General features: G+C 39.5%; 1 protein-coding gene across 3 annotated transcripts in view; it reads left to right on the forward strand.

Annotated features, from left to right (window-relative positions):
- Positions 1 to 22354, forward strand: part of TMA16 (translation machinery associated 16 homolog) — a 56662-nt gene that overhangs the window by 10948 nt on the left and 23360 nt on the right. For all 3 annotated transcript variants that reach the window (XR_012158610.2, XR_012158611.2, XM_073341535.2), the window contains exons 3-5: positions 3407 to 3444; positions 4634 to 4718; positions 8870 to 9018. Coding sequence is in view for 1 of the 3 variants with exons in the window: in XM_073341535.2 (XP_073197636.1) it covers positions 3407 to 3444; positions 4634 to 4718; positions 8870 to 9018 (272 nt within the window). In the remaining 2 variants the exon portion in view is untranslated. The remainder of the gene's footprint in view (positions 1 to 3406; positions 3445 to 4633; positions 4719 to 8869; positions 9019 to 22354) is intronic.

The raw sequence follows: 22354 nt of genomic DNA on the forward strand, positions 1-22354 counted from the left end.
TCCTGTCGATGGTGCTGGCCAGCTAAGGCAGGCTAGTCCCTACCTGTTCTGACACTACACTGTGCCCTGAAGCAGCCAGCATCAGGTCTGGCTCCTAGGCGGGGGGTGGTGGTGGTGACCGACTGAGGCTCCTCATGCTGCCTCTGCCCCAAGCACCGGCTCTGCACTCCCATTGGCCGGGAACTGGCCAACAGGAGCTGGGGGTGGTGGTGCCTGCAGTCGAGAGCCGTGCAGAGCTGCTTGCACACCTCTGCCTAGGAGCTGGACCTGCTGCTGGCTGCTTCCAGGGCGCAGCTCGGTCTGCGGTGCCAGGACAGGCAGGAAGCCTGCTTTAGCACCCCCGCTGACTGGGAGCCACTTGAGGTAAGCCCCTGCCCCAATCCCCTGCCTCAGTGCTGAGCCCCCCCAAATCCCAAGCCCCTTCCTGCACCCCATAGCCTCATCCCTCACCCCAGCCCAGAGCTTCGCAAACGTAGTTGGGTATGGGTGGGGTATGGGTTGGGGGGGAACAGCAGCTGTTTAACAGCCTGAAACAGGAAGCGAAGGAAAATTTATCCACTCAACTGTAGTTTTTAAGGTAGGATCAAAGAACCCAGCTTAACCTTTGGAGCCAGGGATGGAATTTATAGGAGAGAAAAAACCTCTTGACATGGAATCTGAGACATAAACATGGAACTTGCAGAGTAGAACCAAAGTTTAGTCTCAATTTTCAGAGTAGAATCTCAGTTTCATCTCTTCGCCATCCACCATATGCTGTCTGTCTTTTTGTTCTGAGTTTGTACAGCGCTTAGCACAATTGGGTCCTGGTCCATGTCTAGGGCTCATAGGTATGACAATAGTACAAATTAATAATAATATTGGGTAATACCCATATTGCAAACAAAAAAAAGCCATCACCTTTACCGCTGCTTTTCAGTCTCCCCCCTTGCAGGGTCCCAAAGCCCAGGCTGGAACCCGAGCCCGAATGTCTACACTGCAGTTAAACAACCACAGATAGCCCAAGCCCTGTGAACCTAAGTCAGCTGACACATGCAGCTGCAGGTGTTTAACAGCAGTGTAGACATACCTTAAGACACGAGGAGGGGACTGTTGGAGTGGCTAACTTGTGTGCATTTTTATCAGACTGCAGCCTGTTGTGATGGGCAACTGTTTCTCATTCCCACAAGCTCTCACTTGTGAAGTTCCTCATGGCTCAATCCTGCATTCAGAATGGTGGACCAGTTTGAGAAAGCTGCTAGTTTTGTGGATAAAAGCTCCTTTGTTGTCACTGCAACAACTTCCACAAGCCCTAATGTTCACTGGAAGAATTCCTTGTGTTAAGCTATTGACTTGAACATGCTACTTTAATTTCTAGAAGTCCCCTCATCCCTCCCCTGTTAGTGATTTCACAAAATGAAAGTGATATCCTTCCAGGAGTTTAATATTTTCTCATTTGGGATCTACATGGCTTTAACCTCTACCCACTCCAATCTCCTCTTGCAGAGTACAGTGCCAATCATGTAAATAACGTGTTCTATGCTAACTTTTTTCATGAAAATCTGTTAATGTGAAGAGTTTCTATGAATGCACACACATAAATAATGCCTGTGTGCATTCAAGCACTCACCTGCCCACCCCTGAAAAAAAGAAACAACAAAAATTTTTAGTGGTTTTTGGATAGTAACCTACTACCAACTAACATGTACCTCATATGCAGCATTTACAGGCAGGGTGAAACTATATAGCTTACACTTTTAGTTAGGCTGCTTGTCTGTCTGACGTCCCAATTTTCTCCATGGCAACACTTCGTAGACATGCACTATTGTCTGTATGTGTTATCATGTAAGGTATGGCAAACACTGAAGATGACTAAATAAAAATGCAAAGCTTCTGTTATAACTAATATGTAAAATAATGGGCTGACTTGTATTATTAAAAATATTTGAAGCACACAATTTTGTTTTGTAAAAACTGTATCATCTGCCCATGCTATTTCCTTTGTCCTCTCCTTTCATTGGTGTCTTTTTTTCATGCTGTTACCTACAGATGGAATGAGATTGTTTTTTCTGTGCTCTCCTCCTTCAAAATCCTCCCCCTTTGCTTTGCTTCTCACCACGTGCTTCCAATTCTGTGCACTGCACTCCTTCCCTCTTTTCCTACAGCAGTCTCTATTTCAAACATTAGGTACAACTCACATTTTAATTTGTTTTAATATTAAATCCTTCCTTTACATTTTCTGTGCTCATCACATTCCAGATTTGTCTAATTTAAAGTCTGCTCATCCTGCAAATCCTACACTCAGATGAATTCCATTGACTCATTTTTCTTTAAGCATTTTCATCTTTTAGCTGGCATTTATAAAATTGCTCTTACTTGTGAAATATTTAAAGAAATAAAAATAACTTCAACTTCTCCTACCCCCTGCTAAACTAATTTATTTAGATTTAGACTCTACTACACAAAAAGAGTGTCCATCCCAGGTAGAGGATGCCCTAGGCATTTTGGGGCAGATCCTCAGCTCGTGTTAATTGTCATTCGCACTACTGAAGTCAGTGTCACTATAAGTTTATACCAGCTGAGGATCTGCTCCTTTATTTTGTATATTTTAATCAGACTCTTCTCCCATGTATAACTTTTGGAGAGTCTCCATCACACGGAGTAATACTGTTTTTAAAAGACCTAATAAAGCTTTAACGTTGCTGTGTTAATCTGCCATTATTATAATGGTTTTTTCTGTGCCGAAGTAACAATAATTAGAACACTTCTGTATATTTTAACCTGTCTTGCTGGAAACAAAATTAGGACTGATGTGGGTCATTGCTGGGGATTGGACTGAGCTCTCCAGGGGTAAAATCATGAATCTCTACTACTGTACTTGAGCAGCTCCTTTGGGTAGTAGCTCTAGGCGACTTGAATCTTTTGTAAACCAGCCACTAGAGTGGGGTATTTAACAAATACTGAACAACAGGTTATATATGCCTCCTTCAGCATTGATGAGGTTTCAGTATATAACCCATAATTCAAAGAGAGTGAGAAAGAGAAAAACTCTTTGGGAACAGATGAAGAAAATCTTAGTGTAAAAGCCATTGGCTGGCTTTGTGACGATATCAGAACACTTATTTATATCTACTTGTCACAATAAAATGTTATATTGTAGGGTCCAATAAATATCAAGAGGTCTTTTTACTCTGCCTTCACCTCCCTTCCACCATTTCTTTAAACAACGCAGTAGCGAAATGTTGGAAATAGTTTACTAAAATCTGAATTAACTGGTTGCCCTGGAGCTCTCACATAAAAAGGGAAATCAGAAGTTGTGACATTGGCAGGTTTTAGAAGTGGAATTGTGCTACAACATGTTTTCACCCAGCTTTTCCATTGATTTTTCTCTTGGGAAATGGTTGACTGGAGTGTGCACTTTGTCTTTTAGGTTGAAGAATGAAAAAGCCTTGCGTCTGAGTATTGTAGGTGAGTATCATAAGCTATTTGGTTGAAATCAAAATTAAGGTTTGTCCTATAACTTAGGTCTTACAGACTTTTGTGGGAAAAGAAATTCTATCCAATTGTTCTCTGTTTGGGGTAAGGACTGTCTTTATAGCCTATTAATAAAGTGTATAAAATTGTAAGAATATCATGGATGTTCTCACTTCAACCTGGCAACTGCAAATGAAATCAGAGCTAAGAGGAGTATGGGATTTCTTGACTTCACTTCTTTGCAACACATGTGGAGTTCATCACGTGGCTGACTGTAGCAGTAGGCAACTTGGCATACTACAGAACAAACCTTTATTTCATTAATACCACCAAGTCTTGTCAATCTATATGATTAGATGTAGCCTTCTCCGAAGTTTATACTTGTATCATCTCATGTAGATGTTTGTGAACTGGCAGAGATGCCAGGCAGCAACTGGGAAGGCTGGTAGATTTCAGACCACAGTTTGATACAGTGTTTTAAAGAGTTTGATTTTTACCTTGTTAGTTTACTTTACTCTTAAATTATGCAGATCTGTTAATCAGGGAATGAAAAGGCCTCAGGCCAGTTTCTCAGACTGCAACTCCAAGTTGCTAATTTTGACAGTTTCTCCATTACATATTTGATTATCTTGATATTGATCCAATATGGTGATTCTGTCCCCCCCCTCCCCCATCATGTCTTAATATAACATGATCTGAAAGTGATTTTTGGTACTTTTAAACATTTCACAAGCAGTACTTACAGAAAATTTTTTAACAATTTTTAAGATGTTCATCTAATTCCTCTGCACTGTACTATCTGAAAAAATTATACTGTGTATATTGATTGCTGAAAAATTGGGTTGTGTTTTAAGAAAAATAAATTGAACATTTTCTTCCTGATTTCTAGTACTTCAAAACAATTTAGGTATGTATGTATGTATTTATTCTTTTAGTAAAGGAGGATGAAAAACATCTGTAAACAACTTCTACCTTCTCCTCCAAATTAAAAATAACTGGATGAAACCTATTCTTTGTATTAATTTCATATCTAGACTGAGACCTTGTACTTGTACCATAGTGAGGCAAATTTTTATGACTGAATTTTACACCCCTGAAAAATGGGATTTATTGCAGGAACATTGATAGGCTTTGGTCTATGCTAGTGCTACAATAATAATTAACACACACTTTGTTCCTGTAGGAGAAAAATTGCAATGGTTTCAAAGTCACCTTGATCCCAGCAAAGCAGACTACACAAAGAAAGAAGCCTGTGAACTAATTGAAAAGTAAGAATGGGGTATACAATAATATAAAAGGCTCTTTTTTGATGGAAATAAGATTGACTTACTGACTGGTAAAATTAAGATGAATCTTTATTAAACTAAATATTTCCCTTTTGTATTTATTATTAGAAATCTCATTGATTTATTAATAGTGAAGATATTATGCATTAGCATAAGTAGATCATAATTATTCTGGAACTACTGGATGAGGTCAGATTATATCCAGAGAGACTTACCCACTCAAGTATTATATCTCTGCATATGTAGTGAAGGCAAACTCAAATTAAAATGGGTACACCTATATCTTTTCCAGTAACCGCATGATCAGCAATCTAAATGTTTATGTCCCCAGTGCATGAGGTGTTAGTCGCATTTCTTGGTGAAAGTGCAATCTACAGGTTCTACTTCACTTAGCCCCACTTCTTAGCTTTGTCACATTCTGTTTTAGGAAGGCCTGCTGAACAGCGCCAGAGCTGTTTCAAAAGTGGGGGCCTGTATGGGGACTATATCATTACTATACATAAGACTACATATACCAAAGGCTGCCCCCATTGCCAATTTGTCAGCTACATCTCTTGCTAGGTTATGCCTGTCTCATGATGGTAAATTCCTTTTACCCTCAGTATTTATGGCATATTTCGTATGCAGTTCAATGAAACCTGCATTATTGAGGAGCATCTCCAGTGCTACTCTGGGGCAGATCCATCACTGGTATATGCTATAGGATCTACTGCCATCTTATGTTTTAAAGTCTTCGCAGTATAATGATGGCATGAGACTTTAAAATATCCTCAATGTATCCAGAGTACTTTAGTTTGACATTTTAGTGAAAGACCACTTATAGCAGGCAACGTATGATTTTTTTTTTTTTTTTTCCTGGGTTGCAGAGCGGTTACTTTAAGACAGGTTACACTAAGTTTAAAAAAAAAAACATTCACATTGAAAACACTACATTAAAACAACAGTGTTGTGGTTGTGAAGTCAAGTACCCAGCAATTAGGAAATGCTAGAATTATGATTGCTTGTGCAACTTTAATTTGGCTCCCTTGTGTATAACCATTCTGATAGTCCTTAAGTACAGCCCTGGCTCGAGCATGCTGGAGTACTGACAGAGTCTTTGGAGAATTTAGCTTCCAAACTCTTAACAAATCTTTACTGGAAGTCAAAAAACAGTGATTTTTCTCATAGGCAAGGCCGCCCTGAGGGGGGGGGGAACAAGTGGGGCAATTTGCCTCAGGCCCTGGGCCCCGCAGTCAGGGCAGGGGTGACAATTCGGCAGCGGGTTTTTCAGTCCCTCTCTTCCTCGGCGGCGGCACTTCGGAGGCAGCTCAATCGCTCCGCTTCAGTCTTCTGTGGCAGTTTGGCAGCGTGTCGTCCTGTCCTCTTCTTTCTTCGGCAGCATGACTTGGGTTTTCTTTTTTTTTCTTTTTTCTTCGACGCTTGGGGTGGCAAAACGAACTATTTTTTATGGAAGGGGCCCTTGAGATTGCTTTGCCCCAGGCCCCCTGAATCCTCTGGGTGGCACTGTTCATAGGCTCGTATCTTAGACAGGTTTGGCTGTTTGTTTCACCCGAATGGCAAAAATAGGACAGCCCCGTCTACCCCCACCAAATTTCAAGTTCTTGCTCCAAAGCGTGGAGGCACTAGAGCTTCTCAGAGAAATTATAGTACAAATGTTTAACCTAGGCAAAATAACACTTTTCTCCAATCTCGTTCTTTGAAGTGGCAAAACCATTTTAGCTGAAACATTCAGAAAAGTTCTGCCTGAGGCAGACACCTGATCTGAGAAATTTCTGCTCAAGTGATTAAAGTTTGGCAAAGTTATAAGCAACGGAAAATAGGGTCTTATAATGGGAAGTGTCAGGCAATCAAGGAAGAAGGCTGTACTTCTTCCATTCTGGTTTAGAGGGGAAGTGAAGGCAGCTATAAAAAATAAAATATAACAAATGGAAGAAAGGGAAAGTTTATAGTAATGAATATAAACCAGAAGTTAGGAATTATAGAAAATTGATGAGGGAAGCAAGAGGACACAAGGAGAAATCTTCCAGGGAGTTTTTTAAATATATTAGGAACAAAAACTTCTGACAATGGTATTGTTCCATTACTAGATGGAAATGGTAGAATTATGAATAATAATGCAGAATAGGCAGAATTGTTCAATAAATATGTTTGTTCTGTAATTGGGGAGAAAAGCAGATGATATAGTCTGATCAAATGCTGGTGATAATGCTCTTTTAATTCCACTAATATCTCTGGAGGATGTTAAACAGAAGCTCCTAAAGTCAGACATTTTTAAATTAGCGTGTCCAAATAACTTGCTTCCTAGAGTTTTAAAAGAGGTGGCTGAGAAGATTGCTGGACCATTAAGGTTGATTTTCAGTAAGTCTTAGAGCAATTAGGAGGTTCCAGAAGACTGGAAGAAAGCTAATGTTGTGCCAATATTTAGAAAGGGTAAACAGCATGACCCGGCTAATTATTGGCCTGTCAGCCTGACATCGATCCTTGACAAGACAATGGAGTGGCTGATACAGGACTCTCCTAATAAAGAATTAAAGGAGTGTAATGTAATTAATGGAAATCAACATGGGTTTATGGAAAATAGATCCTGTCAAACTAACTAGATTTTTGTAACTTTTTTTATGAGGATACAAGTTTGGTTGATAAAAGTAATAGGGTTGACATAATATACTTAGATTTCTCTAAGGCGTTTGACCTGGTACCACATGCCATTTTGACTAAAAAACTAGAACAATATAAAATGAATATGGTGCCAATTAAATGGATTTAAAACTGGCTAACTGATGGGTTTCAAAATGTAACTATAAATGGGCAATCATCATCAAGCCAGTGTATTTCTAGTGGGGTCCTGCAGGGATAAATTCTTGGCCCTATGCTATTTAATATTTTTATCAGTAACCTGGAAGAAAACATAAAATCACTGTTAAAATTTGCGGATGACAGACAAATTGGGGGAGTGATAAATAATGAAGAGGACAGGTCACTGACTCAGAACGATGTAGATCGCATGGTGACCTGGGCACAAGCAAACATGTTTTTAGTATGGCTAAATGTATACATCTAGGAACAAAGAATGTAGGCCACACTTAAAGGATGGGGACTCTATCCACTACAGCCCACAAATCTTTTTGAAAGTCCCTGCTTCCCAGGATAATCAGCTGAACATGTGTGAGGCGGTGGCTAAAAGTGCTAATGCAATTCTGGGATGAATAACGGGGGGCTCTCAAGTAGAGGTAGAGGTTTTTTTGCCACTGGTGCAACTGCTGCTGCAATACTGTGTCCAGTCCTGGTGCCCACAATTCAAGAAAGATGTTGATAAATTGGAGAGGGTTCAGCAAAGAGCCATGAGAAAAATGAAAGGATTTAGAAAACATGCCTTACAGTGATAGACTCAAAGAGCTCAATCTGTGTAGCTTAACGAAAGTTAGGGGGTGACTTGAATATAGTCTGTAAAATCTACATAGGGAACAAATATTTAACAGGTTCTTTAATCAATAAAAAAAGTATAACATGATTCAATGAGTGGAAATTGAACATAGGCAAAAATCAGACTGGAAATAAGGCATGAATTTGTAATGGTGAGAACAGTTTACCAAGAGTTGTGGTGGATTCTTCATCACTGACAGATTTTAAATTGGTTGCATATTCTTTCAAAAGATATGCTCTAGGAATTATTTTGGGCAAGTTCTATGCCCTGTGTTATGCAGGAGGTCAGACTAAATTACAGAGGGCATTTTGGCCTTGGACCTTTGCTATAGGTGGAACAGGTAATGCTGCGTATAATAACAAACAGGTAGGAGCAAAATCTGCTCTCTCCTCATTATCCTGTAGTCGTTTGGAAGTTCTCCCAGTACAGCGCTAGTCTTCCTTCTCCCAGAGGTTCTTGGCTACAATAGGTGACATGCTATATACTCTGCTAAGTCTGAGGGGGAAGAGTCTAGAGGTCACAGCCTAAACAGAATTTCTCTTTTGGAAGAATATTACCGTTTTTCACACGAAATTCATGATTTGCATCGGTGGCATATTTAGATGTTGCGCAGATGGCAAAGAAATATTTCCCTGTCAAATGACCAAACCAGTATAGTTTTATTAAAATATTACGAGACATCTCATAGCTTAAACTTGTTGTCTTTCAGATATTTACATCGATTCAGTGATGAGCTGGAGCAAATTAAGTTACATAACAGCATTAAAGGCAGACAAGGAAGGCAGCACAGTTCCCGGGAGATAATCATCAAACAGACCATAGAGCATGAAAGACAACTCTATGAAGGATATGGGATAGGTATGGCTGCCTTATTATTTCGTTGTTGTGCAAACTGCAATAGCTGCAACTCCCTTCCTCCCTCCTCGCCCGCTCGCCCACCCCGTTCACAAGGCCTGAATCCTAAGGGAAAGCTTTAGGTCTTTAGGTGATACTTTGGTTTCTTGTTTTAGAGAAATAAATCTTCCTTTATGTCTCTTGATTTCCAGGTTCTTTTAAGGTGGATGTAAAAACAAACAGAAATATCCTAGTTAGAAATTTTACTTCCTTGAATGCAGTGATCGCCTTTGAGCAAAGATTTTGCTTTATGTTTTATGTTGCTTTAAGGCATATGTGTATGTAGATTTTGATTACTAAAGTTGACAGGAGGGTGATATTCCTATGAAGTCTGACTTCTGTTTTTAAAGCATATTAATGTAGGCACCCCAAAAGAGCATGAATTGCATACTGTACCTGTCTGTGCAGTTTCTTTTTAAAAAAGGTAAGGTTTTTTTAAGCCTGAACAAAAGGTTGCCCCCTCTTTAAAAGAATGCATAATTACATGTTTAGAGACATACGTATGATGATGTTTGTTAGTATAAAGGTTTTACTAGCTCTCATTTGAAATGACCAGCATTACTTGCTTATGGCTTCATTATTCATGACTGGTGACCATCTCAAACTCATGCCATGAAACCTTTGTACCATGAAACATCACAGAAACCTAACATCACTGAGGACCCCATGTATTGTTCCCTCTCACAGGAATGGGCCAGTGGGAAAAGTTCTACAAGGTTCACGTTGCATAAGCTTACTATATGCTCTCCACTTAAGAGGGAGGACTTCGGAGCCTACTAAACTTAGAGGGCCCAAGGCTTCCCACTCCATGAATCACAGGGATCTTTAGAGAAAAAAAGAACCCTTGATCTAAGGAGGTAGGAATAGTCCTGTATCAATTGGACCTGCCTGCACCAGGATTTACACTTTCTCCTTATTTGCGGTGGAGCAGAGCTCCTGCAGTAGATGCAGTGGAGCCAAAGGGCATTAATACAGCTCCAGACTTAATTAAATTTCTTGGGTTTTCCTAGATTTCTTCATTAAAACGTAGGGGCTCATCAAAGAATGGTGCTTCATTTTGACAGGTCTCTTGCTCCACTCTGGCCCAACCTAAAACTTTGTGCAGCCCCAGCAGACAAAAACTCTGATCAGGCTGAGGAGATACGTACACAGAAGGACCCCTTCAAATGTGTAGCTGGTGATGAATCTTTGACCCCATGGATGTTTGGAGTAGGGTTGAGAGTGTATGTTTATAAAAATGCCCTAACATTCAACCTTTAACAACGAAAGTCCCCTGAAACAAAACTCTAACATTTAGAATACAATAATGCTGTAATTTATAACAAAAATAATAATAGTCCAATAGACAGTTAGCTCAGAACAATATCTTAACTTCTAATCTGACGTTTCAGGGTTTTCACTGGCTGCTATCACAAATACATATAAAGTCAGACTGCCAGACATGATTATTGGTCTTTACTTTTAAATTTCCCCAGGGAAAAATAGCAGTTGCCCCTTTGTCATCAGTGTCTCACGATGCCTTAAAAAGAGCTCAGAGGAGAGCTGTGTGCGTCTTGAGAACCTCAGCATGATTATTACCAATGAAAGGTATCGGTCAGGGATGCTGCATGGGATTAACATTAAAGAATGGAAATATTTGAGCCTAAGTGAACTGATAGCATCCCTTTAGAAATACATACACCGGACCCTCACTAGAACGTGCGTCTATATAGCGCAAATTCACATACAATGCGGTCGCGGCCATGGATCCCAAATTTAATTACTTTAATTGCAATTCATTTTAATGCAGTCCCCGCGTTAACACGGTACTGCGCATGGATCCCAAATCCCGCGTTCTAGCGAGGGTCCGGTGTATTCTCTTTAAAGGTCGTATGCAAATACAAGCTATGCTTGAGAGAGGCCCTGAAATGACTGAAAATCATGTACATGGAACTAGGCTGATGGGCAAGAGCAGTAATCAAGTGGGGCAAGGCTAATTGGGACGGGGAAAGGAATTGTGGAGACTGAGATCCAGGCTGTGTTGTGGAGGATGTGGTAGAAAGTAATACCAAATTTAATGACCTGACACATTACTTCTTAAAAATAGACAGCCTTTTTGGAGCCAAATTAGCAGTTTAACTTTAATGTCTAGAAGTAGTAGTGTTCAAAGTCAGTGCTACTTTCATAGTGATATGGAAGTTCATTAACAGAATGGAAAATGTTTCCTGCTTGGAATGTAAAATCTTGGCCAATTAGCTTCTTTGCAACAAGTGTTTCCTATGTTTATGGGGTGGGGGTGAGGGAAGGGGAGTAATGAAAGGTTTTCAGAATATTTGTCAGCTGTACTTAATCCTCCAGAGCTTCTCATATCCTGTTCTGCATGAGATATCTTAATGCCATGAACCCCTGAATTGTTTGCTGTGTGACTTAGTGCACAGTAGGAATCCAGTGTTCTTTCTCCTCACTTCCTCTTTTGCATTTCTTCTAGGGCAGAAATAGGGAAGCAATCTATATGACTCTTTTAAAAATCTGTTCTTGTTTTCCAATTGTTGTGCACCAATACGAAGTCGCCCTTCCAATTTCTGTGATTTTAAAAATTAGTTTTCTTATTTTTAAAAATGTTTTTCTCTACTGTTGCTGTGTGAAAGTTCCAGGCAAACAGAAAAATCAGTGAAATAGGCTAGCAAACAACTCTATCAAATGCACAAGGTAAACAAACTGTAAAAAATAAAGAAACAAGGTGTTTTCATATATAGAAATCTCAAGTTTTACTTACTATTGCTGTAAGTTTAAAAATTGCAAAAATGTGACATTTTTAAGTTGATGGTGCCCCTTTACATGTTAAATGCATCCTCAAATCATTTATAGTTTATCGCAGCTGTTGAAGGTTCTGTCTGTCTAGAACTCAGAGAAAATTATTCAGAGAAAATTGTTGCTGCTAAATACTATAATTGGAATTGGGAGGAAAAAAATGTGAAGTCAGCTGGAGTTTGTGCTTTAATGGCTCTATCTCATCATTATCACTAGAGGCTTCTCTAATAAAAGGGAATATCTTCAAACTGACTTTATATTTGAATGTCTCTCTCTGTTACTGAGGTCAGAATTTTCCCTTGTGTGTTGTATGTTTTGTGTTGAAGCAGCCTTAGAATATAAAAGTGTCAGGAGTTCTAAAAGTCACCCAAGGTATGCCATTTTTGTATAAAAAGTCATGTTCGCATGAATAGAAATTCAAGATTATATACATTTCTTCACTAGTTGATCAATAACAGGCTGAATTTCATGCAGAAGTTCTTAAATAGCTACACTGCCAACTGAGTATTCAGATAAATTAGTAAATGTTGTACAGATTCTTCTAGGAACAGTAATAATAAAGGAAGCTTCAGTCTTATAATCAGTGAGGTTGTTAAGGAAGTTGTGTTTCTTTAGTAGTGTCTCATTGGTTCCTGCCTTTCCCTCTATGCTTAATTGTATGACTAAACAGGTTCCTACAGGTTTGACTTTTCTGGCATATTGTCATTTTCATCATTGTGTGTTTCTGAAAAGTATTTATTTTTCAAGTGTTCATAGCTAATGTCCAAAGCTTGTTGAAGGGGCATCCCAGATGTTGACAGGAACCCCCTGATGACCTGAGAGTGCATGTTTCCAGCTAAAAATGGCAAGCAGTAGTTATTTCTTCTGAACTTCATGTTGTTTAGTTAAGTGACTAACTTTTAATTATGGCTTCTGTCAGAACATGGAAGCCAAGTGTCCTAGAAAAAGAAATTGGTCCAATGAGCTCTCAAAGTTAAACATACCCAGATATGAAGAGTTAATTTTTTTTTTAATATTTGGGATGGAAGACATAAGGGTAGAATATTATAGCACAGCTAGTGTCTGTCCTGTTTGTTCAATATATTTGAAGTTTTTGCTGCGGATTGTGGTAGAGTCCATTGTACAGCTGAATTGGTCCATGTCTAAAGAGATCACTCCTCTTTTGATGACCAGTCATTTCTCAACTTCACTTTGTGGCTCCTTGATTTTTAACACTGCCTCTTGTTCTCTTGAGTTTTTCCTCCACTCCTTAATGAGGAAATGTACACATGATTTGAATATGGGTTCAAGAACAATGTATTCCAATTCTCGTAAGACTTAACAGAAACCTTTAGTGCAAATCTGTGTGTGTCTGAGAGAATGAGGAAAAAGTTGTGTTAGAGACAGCTGATTTTTATTTTTCAGAAACATTTCATTTATATGAATCTCTATTCTGACCTCTACAGAACCTGATACTATTAAAATTAGGTAGGTATCTCTAAACTTGGATTGTAAGCTCTTCCGGGCAGGGATAGTCATTTTGTTATGTCTGTACAGTGCCTAGCAAAATGTAGCTCCCCAGCTGGGACCCTTTGGTGCTACTACAATACACATAAATATTAATAGACTAGAGTGTTTGCCAGAAACATTATGTAGTCACCTTTGTTTGACTTGCTACTCAGACTCATGTACAGCAATGGAAAGGCTGATCTGGATTGTTTAGTGAAGTGGCCTCATTTAAGCAACATGTCTTTTAATACAGCTAAATGCAAGGTTGTGCATATAGGAAAAAAACGTAGGTCACATACAAAATGGGTAGCAGTGTCCTGGAATGCAGTGATATTGAACAGGACTTAAGGGTGATGGTAAATCAACTAAATGTGAGTTCCCAGTGCTGTGCTGTAGCTAAGACAGGGGTGGGCAATCATTTTGGCCTGAGGGCCGCATCTGGGTATGGAAATTGTATGGCGGGCCATAAAGGCTCCCAAAATTAACAATTCAGAGTTATTCAAATAGACTCTTATTTAATACATTTTAGTGGAAATAAACATAAAACCTTACTTACTATTATAAATATACCATCATAACAACATATTACAATAATTAAACTAAACTTAACCCCTTTCCATGCCCTCTTTGATTAATGTGAACAATACAGCTGGTCACCCTTCTTTACAATGGCATCAAAGTCCGGTGTCATTCTTGTTATGGAAATCTGTAATACTGAGTTGAGATGCTGGTTGGTAGTGAGATTTGTTGAAATTCAGAAGGGAAAATGTTTGTTCATACACACAGGTGGAGCCGAACAAAACAAGGATTTTCTGTGCCACCTTGTGGCTATTTATTAACTTTGTTTCACTCAAGGAGGCATAAAACTCATCAGTTTTTTTCTGAATTGTACTTTTTCTTCAAGGTGGAATTGCACTGTAGATCAATGAGCAATTAAAAGTGGCAATTCTTCAACAAAAAAACTTCAAAAACAGACTCCAATGAGAAACTGCAGAACTGGAATTAATTTGCAAACTGGACACCATCAAATGAGGCCTGAATAAAGACTGGGAATGGATGGGTCACTACAAAAACTAAAAACTGATTTTCCCCCTTGCTAATTTCCCCCTACTGTTACTCACACCTTCGTGTCAACTGTTTGAAATGGGGCACCCTGATTACCACTACAAAAGTGATTTTTCCTCCTCTTGATAATAGCCCACTTGTCATCAAGAGCTAACAAAAACAATGGAAAGCCCTGCTGCTTTCTTGTTCAGCTCAGAAGCCAAACGTTCACAATCACTTCTACAGGGCGAGTAACAGTTTTTTGTGACAAACTAATGGTCTCAAATTTGTTTTGGTATTCCAGGCACAGCATGCCAGCAACATGAACCATGCATTCTTTCAAAAACTCCCCTTTAATAAAAGGCTTATTTTGTTTAGTAAATTTAAACTCCAGAATATAACTTGCCTTTGTAGTGGCTTCCTGAACTGTAGCTTGTCTCACATATATATTTTGCTGAGCTTTTAAGTACGTGGCGAGTTTCTCAGCTTTTCTTGCCCTTTCCTCAGTTGTTAAATTACTGCCATAATTAGGATATTTCGTTGAAAAATGGCAATTCAAATTGTACTCCCTGAACACTGCGATCCTCTCCTGACAAATCAGGCATACAGCCTTTGAGTTCACGTTTGTGAAAAAATATTTTGCATTCCAGTCTTTGTTAAAAACCCAACACTTTGTCCACTTTTCTTTTTTTTTGCAGCGCTCATTTTTGAAAGGGAAAAGAAAATCTTAACTGCTGCCCTTATTTCAAACTGCTGTTTTAGAAGATTTCACGCACTGTGAAAAAACTGGGCCTGCTCTCTAGCCTGGATTTGTTGGGCATCAGTGCCGCCGATAATTTTGAGCCATGGCACTCTATCCCAGAACTTGTGTGGACAAGAAGAGGCAGAGGCAGGTGTCAGCTCACTTGTAACTTTGTGCCCCACCCTCCCCCCCAAAATGGTGTATTTGAAATGATCTTACTGTTGTACTTTGAGTTCTGTTTGCACTGTTGTATTTATTAAAAGTTTACATAGTAAGGGATGTTACCAAGGTGGAGTGGGAGGACTCATGGGATGTGGTGCGGCGGGGCTCTGTAAGGGATGTTACCAAGGTGAAAGGGTCATGGGGTGTGGCACGGGGGTGGTACCTGGAACACCTAGGGGCCCTGCTGGCAGTGACACCAAGGCTGCCGTACCAGGCACTGCCAAGGGTGGAGGCTGCAGCCCCTGGGCAGTTTCGAGGCTCTCGAGGGTGGGGCCATAGGAGACCAGGAGGTCTCTGCTGTGTGTGGGGGGCTGCCGCATAGGGGTGGGGTTCTGATCCCGGAAACAGTGCGGTTAAGTTGCGCCTGCGCAGTGTGGCTCTTCTGCATGCTGGAAGGAATCTTCCAGGAAGATGGTGCTCATCAGTGAGTCGGGGGCTGGGGAGAGCCTGGCAGAGCGGGGCAACCCCTTGACCCCACTCCCCAGCAGGAGTGCTGGAGTGAGGCAAGCCCCCGACCCTGCTGCCTGGCGGGAGCTCAGGGGCCGGATAAAAACGTCTCATGAGCTGGAAGCAGCCCGCGGGCTGTAGTTTGCCCACCTCTAAGCTAAGAGGACTAATGTAAGTCTTGGATGCATAAGCAGGGAAATACCAAGAAACAGCTGAGAAGGGGGTATTACTACTTTGTAGAGCTTTGGTGAGTAGAACTGGTTGAAAATTTTTCATTAGAATGATTTTTTTTTTTGGATGAAAAATTCCCTTTATGCAAAACTGAAATATTCTACTGAAAATTTTCAGTTTTTCAGAAAAAAAAAAATCATAATTTTTTGATTGGGAAAATAGAAACAGATACCCATCTGCCATCCCCTCCCCCACCCCCCGGCCTTGTCAGTTTCACTTTTTGCCAGTGAAATTGACAAAGGCTTTCTCAGCTGGCTGCCATGTCTGAGCTTCCATGACTTTGTCTCCTTCCCTTCTCTTCCTTTCTTATTCCCCCGCCCCAAATGAGCACTTGGAATCTCTGCTTCTCATGCTCCTGAAGCTGGGGGGAAGGTGTGCAAGTTGAATGGCCTCTCCAGCCCTGAAGCTGAGTGGGTGGCTTAGAGCCCTGTCTCTGTGCCTCTCTGGCAGCCAGGCTGGAAGGCTCTTGTCAATTTTACGAGTGCTGGACTTCAGTTCTCCCAAAACAGATTTTTTTCTTGAAAGCCTTTCCTATTAAAAATTTCACATTTTTGACATTTTGTCCAGGTTTGGGGCATTTTATTTTCAAACTTGGGAATTTTTTTTGCAGGAAGGGGATATCCATTTTCCAGCCAGCTTTGTGAGAAAACTGTATCTGGTTCCGCTTTCCATGCGTCAAAAAGGAGTTTGAAAAATTGAAAGGGTTTAGAAAAGAGCTAGAAGAATAATTTGAGGATCGGAAAACATGCCTTATAGTAAAAGACATAAGAAGCTCAGTTCTGTTGAGTTTTTATCCAAGAGAAGGTTAAGAGGTAACTTAATCATTCTCAACTAGTACCTATGTGGAAGAGAGATTCTGATAGTAGGGTCTCTAATCTAGCAGAAAAGGCATATTGAGAAGTTTGGAAGGTTAAGCTAGACAAATCCAGACTAGAAATAAGCTACACATTTTAGCACTGAGGATAACTGATAATGGGAGTATCTTACCTAGAGATGTGATAGATTTTCCATCACTTGCAGTCTAAAAGATATGCTGTTCAGCAGTTCTCAAACTGTGGGTTGGGACCCCAGAGTGAGTCGCAAACTCGTTTTAATGGGGTCACCAAGATTAGCATTAGACTTACCGAAGCTTGGAACCAAATCCGAAGCCCGAGCCCCACTGACCGGGACTGAAGCTGAACCCTGAGTCCCGCTGCCCAGGGCTGAAGCCAGAGTCTGCGAGGCCGGGCTCAGGCTTCAGCTTCAGATCTCTGCAGCGGGCTCACATTATAGATCTCCTGTCCGGGGCTGAATCCCTTGGGCTTTGGCCCCTTGCTTGGGCAGTGGGGCACAGGCTTCGGCTTTGGCTCCCCCGCCTGGGGTGGTGGGGCTTGGGGTTTGGCCCCCCCACCTTGGGCAGCAGGGCTCAGGCGGGCTCAGGCTTCGGTCCCCTTCATGAGGTCGTGTAGTAATTTTTGTTGTCAGAAGGGCGTCACAGTGCAATGAAGTTTGAGGACCACTGCTAGCTCAAACAGAAACTATGGGCTTGATGCAGAATTTGAGTGAGGTTCTATGGCCTGTGTTATGAAGGAGGTCAGACCAGATGTTCATAATTGCCCTTTTTGGCCTTAAAAATCTATGAATCTGGGAAAAGAGAATTTGAGAACTTATTTAAGCAGTTTTTGAAAAATTATTTGAAGGAAATGAAGTAAAGGCATGTGGATTAATTTACAAAGGGTAGGCACTTTATTATTCTAAAGCAGTGGCTCAAAAGCTATCCCTTGAAGAGTTTGTTGGGAGCTGTACATATCTGAGGGCAGAACGTTGCCCTTTGTGGTGACTCTGCTGCTGTTAAAATTGTACTTAAATAGCTTTTGTGTAAAATTGATTGGACTGTAGGTTATATGCCCTTGTCTGTTTTTGTATAACAGATATCTTGAAAAAAGCCTTTCAGAGATCACATTAACTGGTATTAATAAATCAGTTGTATTGCATCTAAACCAGGCCAAAAAGAGGTGAGAGTGTTAGATTCTTGTTATAAATGTATTTTGTTTACATTACACCCTCGTAAGATTACAGAATTAAGGTTACTCCACAGAAAAACTTTAGTATGATTTCCAGTGAGAAATCTTCACTATGTGATGGATACCTGTCACAGAGCTCATCTTGAAAATTTAAATCAGCGATCCAAGAGATGACACATTCAGGAGTGTATTTGTGTATATTTGTATATAAGTTTGTGTGTGTAAAGAATTTATTGGCCTTATTAATACCTATACATTATTAATACTTATGTTAAAATACTACTGTTGTATTTTTACCTTCCCTAGATGTTTTCAGTTTTTTATTCTTCAGGTAGCTCTTTTTTCTAGATATCACAGTGCACTTTATCTTCCAATATATAAATTCTCTGGGAAGGGACTGTATTAATAGTCCTGTACAGAACTGAGTATCTTGTTGGTGCATAGATGGAGATAATATAAGTTCTAATCTGTGATTCCAATGGGATCAAAAATTCTGATTGGGAAGATGCTAGGTTGAACGTAACCCCAAATATGTTCTCTTTATTTATAACAGAAGCTTAATATCATGATTTTCAAAATAAGGTGCCTAAAAATTTATTCTTAGATCTATATTTAGACATCAAAATAACTGATCTTTTCAAAAATGCTAAGCAACCATTGAATTCAGTTGGAGCTGCTGGATGTTCAGCATTTTTTTAAAAATAGGCCATTTATTAAGTTGCCTAAATATGGATTTAGGAGCCAAAATTAAGGCATCCATTTTCAAAAATCTTGTTAATATCCATTAGTAAGACAGAATATTAAACATCTTGGTTAATATTACCATCAAGAGTACATATAGTGTTCTGTGTTTTTTGCTAACACACCCTATATTTGAACAGCTGAGATCTAAAGGCATGGCATTTCTGATGGAGGACTCGTGACTATACACACCACCCTTCCCCGGTGCACTACTCTGTAAACCTCAAGGTACAGCATAAGGCCTGTTGTCACAGTTTCAGTTGTAACTCTCTTAAGGTTTCAGGCTTAGCCATCACCTCTTTTGGATGGAGACCCATGTCTCTCCTTCCAGACTGGGGGGAGAGAGAGAGAGACAGACTGTGGAGGGATCAGGTCTGACTGAGATCCAGCATCTCTAGGTTGCTCTTTTTTCAGGAGCTACAGGAGGGTACACAAGTTACCAGTCAGCCTTCACAGAGCAAAGTACATTTATTCTTAGGGCAAAAGTATTATAGAGAAAACATATAAAACACAATAAAAGGAACTACCTGCATGCTAAAAGCTTAACAGAGGTCTCCCCCAACTCCAAATAGGGCTCTGGAAGGTGCTAGTCTTTCAAACCCCTCAGCCCGGTTTGCTCTCTTGGTCAAAAGTTCATATCAGGTTTCAGATCAAGAACAACCTTGGGACAGTTCAAGGGTTTCTTTATGAAGTTTGGGCCTTTAATAGGTGACACTAGTCAGTGGCCCTCTCCTCAAAAGGTGAAGCTTCAGAAACTGAGTTTTTGTATAACTTGTGTTGGAGAACTTGCATTAACCACTCTTCAGGGATTCCCCAGGAAAACATCTCAGTAAGCCATGAACCTAAAAACATTTTTAAAATGTACTGTCACAAAAATCCATGTCTGTCTGGCACACTTCACCTCATGGTTCCCGGATCTCACATCTGTCTGTCTCAAGTGTATATCCTTTTTGTGAGAAAATACAGTACTACTGTAGTGTTGGTATCATGCCTAGGGACTATTTTGATGGGCTTATTAACGATGCATACCTATTAATTAATAAAACTTTTCTTTTTGAACAATAAATCCTTGTGCTTTCACTTCCAGTAGATGATCTGTAGATGTTCATTTTTTAAACTTGGGAAACCTTAAGTCACTTTCCAGGTGTATAGGTGCCCATAAATCTTTTGATTATATTGCAGTAGTAGAATAAGGTTAATCTAGATCTAAATGATTTTTGCTTCCTATATTTTTCAAAAGTAAAATGTCTGTTGTTGCTGTGGTAGATACCAGCACATTTAATAGCATTTTAATTAAGAGTATGGAATGATTGAGATTTTATTTTTTAAATCTCATCTTTTACCAAATCTCCTCTCTCCAATTCAAGATGAATCAGACTTTTATCACAGTCTTTCAGGAAATGATTTTATTTAACTCAAATAAACATGGGGTTATCTTATATTTACATACTGGACAGGGCAGTAATTGAATTGATCAAGATTGCAAATAATGGACCAAGAAACACGGAAGATTTGTAGTCTGTGTTTACAATTGTAAATTCAACTTTATTTGGATGTATTCGACAACTGTATTTGGTTAACTTTCTGATTTAAAATATTATTTTATCCAACTGTATATTGTAATAGATTCTGTGATTAGTCTGACCAAGTAATTATGGGGTAGTAATTTAATTGTAAGGTGCTTATGAATTCTCTGTTCCTATGGCTAGAGGACTCTGAAGTGAAGCAGAGCATTTCTTTTGCCACACAGAATAAGACACTCCACCTTCTAGAATTGTAAAATTTTAGAAGGCATTTTTTTTCTGGAATGAAACATTTTTATCAAAAGGTAAGCAAAATTTTTCTTAAGCTTTCTCTGATTGGTACTCAGAGTTTTTCAGGTTGCCAGGGTCTTCAGTCGTCTTATGAAAAGCTTTGAGTTCTATCCAGAAACAAGCTAGAATGTTAAAGGTTTTTCCACTGGTCAAGCAGAGTTTCAAATGAAATCTGATTATTTTAATGGCTCTGTAATACCACATCCTTTCGTAGCCCATCTTTAGGTTATCAGTTTGTCTCCAGCTGTGTGTGCTGTGACCACACATCTCTTTACATTAAAATTAAAATTAAAAAAAAAAAAAAAACCACAGGAAATTCAGATTCCGTAACATACAGATTTAATTTTCTTGGGTCTCTACAAGGCAAGGAAATAATAAATTAAGCCAACACACACATAACAAAATGCCAATCTGCAAGCATTAATTTAGTACCACTGCAACACTCTACCCCACTGACATGCTAATACTCTGATACAAATCACTTTCAATTCAACATACTATTACCCTTGTTTCCTACATAAAACCTGAAAATCACAATCAAGTACACAATCCTAATTCTGACCTGTTCATTGTGGTGGTTTCTTACACAACGTACCGGTATATGAAAAGTGCTGAGCACCCTCAATTGGGGTTAGGGAAGGAACAGATTTTCAAAGTACTCAGTGTTTAGCAGCTCCCATAGTACTTAGTGTAGGTACCTAAATGTGAACTAGTCACTTTTGAAAATTTGTCTCATGAAATATTTGTGTGTGGGCTTGTTCAGTTGGTCGTATTGTATGGTTGACCTGGTTATACACACTTTGAAAACTCTGCTACTGCTGCTGAGACATCACTCGATGGAGGGTATTAATTGAACATGATACATGTTTTAATTTATTAAAAGTGCTGTTCATGTTTCCATAACTAGCAATTCAGGGCCAAATCTTGCCCTTAAGTGTATACTCATGGCTTTCATTGACTTCACCGAAGCAGAAATTTCTCATGTCCCTTATGGAACAGTCCTATAGAGTTTAATAGAAAATAAACTTCCAAAGGTTTTTGAACCATTCCATTAGAATGAAAGAAAATTATACCCTGTTATAGAAGGTTCAAAGAGCCTGTAGAAAGTTTCTCACTTTCTATTAAATCTCCTATAGATTTTAGAACAACTTCTGTAGAGACGTATTTATTTCATCTCTCTCAAATTCTGTTTCCATAAAGAATAGGAATAAAACTGATAGAATGGAGCGGAAAAAGCCCCAATTTGTCATGTTTGGTGCTTAGAATATAAAAATCCCTGCACCGGAGAAGAAATTATTGGTGCTGTTCACTGCTCTTTTTTTCTCATTACAAATGCTAAGGCATATTGCCTTTTGTTGTTCGTGTTTCTATCTTAGAGTCAAATTTCTTTCCCTGCCTATTTCTTTATTTGGCCAGTTTTGGGGTTCCTCATCCCCTAGCCACCTCTGTGTATTATAGCACTTGAGTCCACTTCCGTCTGGTTTGTTATGTTGTCTTTAAACATAATTGATAGAGCAAGCTCTCGGAATGGGTTTTGTTTATTGAATTTTGCTTCTTTACAGATGGCTGCAAATACTAAAGGTTCAGTGTTTTGAATCATGGACTTTTGTCATAGCTGTTGCAGTCTTTAGGTTTTTAAAGCCAAACAACCGAAACCCAACAACCCAAATCTAAGCGTGTCAAAGGGTAGGTGGGGATGGTAGTGTTTGGAAAGCAGTTGAACAAACCAGTGAGAGCCTTATGAGCTGTGGTACTAAATCCCGATTTGTCAGGGAAGC

Source organism: Lepidochelys kempii, chromosome 4 (genome assembly GCF_965140285.1).
Source record: "Lepidochelys kempii isolate rLepKem1 chromosome 4, rLepKem1.hap1, whole genome shotgun sequence".
In the NCBI taxonomy this organism is placed as follows: Eukaryota; Metazoa; Chordata; order Testudines; family Cheloniidae; genus Lepidochelys; species Lepidochelys kempii.